The sequence below is a fragment of the Watersipora subatra genome, chromosome 7 (assembly GCF_963576615.1).
Source record: "Watersipora subatra chromosome 7, tzWatSuba1.1, whole genome shotgun sequence".
NCBI lineage: Eukaryota > Metazoa > Bryozoa > Gymnolaemata > Cheilostomatida > Watersiporidae > Watersipora > Watersipora subatra.
In genome coordinates, this window is record NC_088714.1 from 829,205 (window position 1) to 834,632 (window position 5,428).

At 40.8% G+C, this 5,428-nt stretch overlaps 1 protein-coding gene across 1 annotated transcript in view; it reads left to right on the plus strand.

The window, feature by feature from the left end:
* Nucleotides 1–321: 321 nt before the first annotated feature.
* Nucleotides 322–5,428, plus strand: part of LOC137399703 (cysteine-rich, acidic integral membrane protein-like) — a 12,055-nt gene continuing 6,948 nt past the window's right edge. The window contains exons 1-3 of the mRNA XM_068085903.1: nucleotides 322–1,759; nucleotides 1,940–2,266; nucleotides 4,967–5,056. Of these exons, the coding sequence (XP_067942004.1) occupies nucleotides 322–1,759; nucleotides 1,940–2,266; nucleotides 4,967–5,056 (1,855 nt within the window). The remainder of the gene's footprint in view (nucleotides 1,760–1,939; nucleotides 2,267–4,966; nucleotides 5,057–5,428) is intronic.

Genomic DNA, 5,428 nt, shown 5'->3' on the forward strand with positions numbered 1-5,428 from the left:
AATGTAACCTCTGGTGTGAATGTAACCTCTGGTATGAATGTAACCTCTGGTGTGAATGTAACCACTGGTGTGAATGTAACCACTGGTGTGAATGTAACCACTGGTGTGAATGTAACCACTGGTGTGAATGTAACCTCTGGTGTGAATGTAACCACTGGTGTGAATGTAACCACTGGTGTGAATGTAACCACTGGTGTGAATGTAACCACTGGTGTGAATGTAACCACTGGTGTGAATGTAACCTCTGGTGTGAATGTAACCACTGGTGTGAATGTAACCTCTGGTGTGAATGTAACCTCTGGTGTGAATGTAACCTCTGGTATGAATGTAACCTCTGGTGTGAATGTAACCACTGGTGTGAATGTAACCTCTGGTGTAAATGTAACCACTGGTGTGAATGTAACCACTGGTGTAAATGTAACCAGCGGTGCGAATGTAACCTCTGGTGTGAATGTAACCTCTGGTATGAATGTAACCTCTGGTGTGAATGTAACCACTGGTGTGATTGTAACCTCTGGTGTGAATGTAACCACTGGTGTGAATGTAACCTCTGGTGTAAATGTAACCACTGGTGTGAATGTAACCACTGGTGTAAATGTAACCAGCGGTGCGAATGTAACCTCTGGTGTAAATGTAACCAGCGGTGCGAATGTAACCTCTGGTGTGAATGTAACCTCTGGTATGAATGTAACCTCTGGTGTGAATGTAACCACTGGTGTGATTGTAACCTCTGGTGTGAATGTAACCACTGGTGTGAATGTAACCACTGGTGTAAATGTAACCAGCGGTGCGAATGTAACCTCTGGTGTGAATGTAACCTCTGGTATGAATGTAACCTCTGGTGTGAATGTAACCACTGGTGTGATTGTAACCTCTGGTGTGAATGTAACCACTGGTGTGAATGTAACCTCTGGTGTGAATGTAACCACTGGTGTGAATGTAACCTCTGGTGTGAATGTAACCACCGGTGTGAATGTAACCACCGGTATGAATGTAACCACCGGTGTGAATGTAACCACCAGTGTGAATGTAACCTCTGGTGTGAATGTAACCAGCGGTGCGAATGTAACCTCTGGTGTGAATGTAACCAGCGGTGCGAATGTAACCACCGGTGTGAATGTAACCTCTGGTGTGAATGTAACCAGCGGTGCGAATGTAACCTCTGGTGTGAATGTAACCACTGGTGTGAATGTAACCACTGGTGTGAATGTAACCACTGGTGTGAATGTAACCTCTGGTGTGAATGTAACCACCGGTGTGAATGTAACCACCGGTGTGAATGTAACCTCTGGTGTGAATGTAACCAGCAGTGCGAATGTAACCTCTGGTGTGAATGTAACCACTGGTGTGAATGTAACCCATGGTGTGAATGTAACCTCTGGTGTGAATGTAACCACTGGTGTGAATGTAACCTCTGGTGTGAATGTAACCACCGGTGTGAATGTAACCACCGGTATGAATGTAACCACCGGTGTGAATGAAACCACCAGTGTGAATGTAACCTCTGGTGTGAATGTAACCAGCGGTGCGAATGTAACCTCTGGTGTGAATGTAACCACCGGTGTGAATGTAACCTCTGGTGTGAATGTAACCTCTGGTGTGAATGTAACCTCTGGTGTGAATGTAACCAGCGGTGCGAATGTAACCACCGGTGTGAATGTAACCTCTGGTGTGAATGTAACCAGCGGTGCGAATGTAACCTCTGGTGTGAATGTAACCACTGGTGTGAATGTAACCACTGGTGTGAATGTAACCTCTGGTGTGAATGTAACCACCGGTGTGAATGTAACCACCAGTGTGAATGTAACCTCTGGTGTGAATGTAACCACCGGTGTGAATGTAACCACCGGTGTGAATGTAACCACCGGTGTGAATGTAACCACTGGTGTGAATGTAACCTCTGGTGTGAATGTAACCACCGGTGTGAATGTAACCTCAGGTGTGAATGTAACCTCTGATGTGAATGTAACCTCTGGTGTGAATGTAACCAGCGGTGCGAATGTAACCACCGGTGTGAATGTAACCTCTGGTGTGAATGTAACCAGCGGTGCGAATGTAACCTCTGGTGTGAATGTAACCACTGGTGTGAATGTAACCCATGGTGTGAATGTAACCTCTGGTGTGAATGTAACCTCTGGTGTGAATGTAACCACTGGTGTGAATGTAACCACTGGTGTGAATGTAACCACTGGTGTGAATGTAACCTCTGGTGTGAATGCAACCTCTGGTGCGAATGTAACCAGCGGTGCGAAAAAAAGAAAAATATGTAAGTTTGTAAGTTCAGCATCTGCACACGTTCTCTTCTGATTCCTCCAGACTCCTAATAAGCGTGGAAACTAGAATGAAATAATCATTTTGTTAGTTTTTAATTGCATGCGTTTCCTGCTGTTGTATATTTCTATTCACGTGTAGTTATCAAAGTATTTAGTAATACGGTAACATAGCCAAAGGTGTTGATAATGTGTTGCTTTATTCACACCAGTGTAGCATTTACATATGATGTGCATGTAGTTATCTGTGTTGTCTACTGTTTCTAAAAATTTACCTCCGTGTCGGCCATCTCTTTGTGGTTTCCCTGAAACTGCTACTAATGTCAAGGTTACATTAGCAAGCATGACTAAATGTTTTGTCAATATTTAAGCCTTTCCAATGATTTATTTCTCTTTTAAAAGTTTGTCTTACGAATAAGAAATTGAGGTCCATGATCATGGACTATGATCATCCACTGAGGTCTTCGGCTAGAGACGATTATCTTATAATCAAGTTTATATAAAATGCATTTTATTAATAAATCCAGTTGTGCATTTTTTTATTAATTATCCTCATTCATTGATTGCCGACCAATCAAGCTGTCTGGCCGACACATTTATAAAGCATTTCAGCGATTGTTCCCAAATTAACAGCCTAATCTCAGAGTCGTTCTATAAGATACTGTTACATTTCTCAAAACCTAAATACATTGTAATTAAAATAAATATATATGATATAGTTTCATCTACAATCAAGGTCTGTGATACACTTGCACCTACAGTAGAGATCTATGATACACTTGCACCTACAGTAGAAGTCTATGATACACCTGCACCTACAGTAGAAGTCTATGATACGCTTGCACTTACAGCAGAGGTCTATGATACACTTGCACTTACAGTAGAGGTCTGTGATACACTTGCACTTACAGTAGAGGTCTATGATACACTTACACTTACAGTAGAGGTCTGTGATACACTTGCACCTACAGTAGAAGTCTATGATACGCTTGCACCTACAGTAGAGGTCTATTATACGCTTGCACTTACAGCAGAGGTCTATTATACACTTGCACTTACAGTAGAGGTCTATGATACACTTGCACCTACAGTAGAAGTCTATGATACGCTTGCACTTACAGTAGAGGTCTATGATACGCTTGCACTTACAGCAGAGGTCTATAATACACTTGCACTTACAGTAGAGGTCTATGATACACTTGCACCTACAGTAGAAGTCTGTGATACACTTGCACCTACAGTAGAAGTCTATGATACGCTTGCACTTACAGCAGAGGTCTATGATACACTTACACTTACAGTAGAGGTCTGTGATACACTTGCACCTACAGTAGAAGTCTATGATACGCTTGCACCTACAGTAGAGGTCTATGATACGCTTGCACTTACAGCAGAGGTCTATGATACACTTGCACTTACAGTAGAGGTCTGTGATACACTTGCACTTACAGTAGAGGTCTATGATACACTTACACTTACAGTAGAGGTCTGTGATACACTTGCACCTACAGTAGAAGTCTATGATACGCTTGCACCTACAGTAGAGGTCTATGATACGCTTGCACTTACAGCAGAGGTCTATTATACACTTGCACTTACAGTAGAGGTCTATGATACACTTGCACCTACAGTAGAAGTCTATGATACGCTTGCACCTACAGTAGAGGTCTATGATACGCTTGCACTTACAGCAGAGGTATATAATACACTTGCACTTACAGTAGAGGTCTGTGATACACTTGCACTTACAGTAGAGGTCTATGTTACACTTGCACTTACCATAAAGGTCTTACCATGACTTACCAGGAAACTTATTTTGAGATTCACCTTGAGAATAACTTTGATACTTACTTTTTGACTACCTTTGAGACTTACCTTGAGACTTACTTTGTGACTTACCTCGAAACTTACCTTGAAACTTATTTTGAGACTCACCTCTAAGTTGACTTTGAGATATACTTTGAGACTTACTTTGAGATTTATCACAAGACTTACCTTGAGACTTACTTTAATACTTACCTTGGAACTTACCGTGAGACTTACTTTAAAACTTATTTTGAGGCTTACTTTGATACTTATCTTGAGACTTATTTTGATACTTACATTAAACCTTTCTCTAAGATTTACTTTGAGACTCATCTCAAGATTTACCTTGCGATATATTTTGAGATTTACTTTGAAACTTGCCTTGAGACTGATCCCAATATTTGTTTTAAGACTTATCTTAATACTTACCTCAAAATATACCTTGAGACTTATCTTAAGATTTACCTTGAGACTTACGCCAATACTTACTTTGAGACATACCTTGAGACTTACCTTGAAAATTATTCTGAACTCCTTGAGATTTATCTTGAGGCTTGCTTTGATATATACCTTGAGACTTACCTTGAGACTTACTTTGATACTTACCTTGAAACTTACTTTGAGATGCACCTTGAGACTTACTTCCTGCCAGCTCAATCAAGATACAATTTGTAAAATGATGCTTAACAGTAACACTAGGGCAGCTGATTTCTTCACCTATCACCAAAAGTAGCAAAGCTTTTAACAGCGGCTTAGCTGGCTCTAACATGCATCAATTTTACATGGAAGATTTTATTTTAGTTAGATGTAGTCTGGGCTTGAGGCAGACAATTGGCATAGATTGTGAAACTTAGCAACCACAGTGCCGGAAATGGTCTTGGCATTTTCAGCTTCAACGCTAGTCTTTGGAGGTCTCACTGGAGGTGCTACTTTTATTGCAACAGTAGCCATCATTGTGATGTGTTTCAAAGGAAGTAAAAGTAAGTGTTACTGTATTTGCCTCGACTGTATGACTGTAAGACTATATGACTACAAGAGTAGAAGGCTATAAAAAGACAAGACTACAAAACTACAGGACTATGAGACCTGTAGCTATAAAGGAATAAGGGCATATGGGCGCAAGAGCATAAAGGTGCAAGGGCACAAAGGAGTAAGGGCGTATTATCTAGAGTAGGAATTGCCTCTACATTCTCTCTCCATTCGGTCAAACAAAGTATCAGACAAAGAAAGTCCGATATCTCATTTTTATGCTTGTACCAGCATCGAAAGTTACTAGATTCATACAGGAAAGCTTTGAATACACGAGCTTTTGCTGCAACAGTAAATCTTTTTATATAGACACTTACATGTAG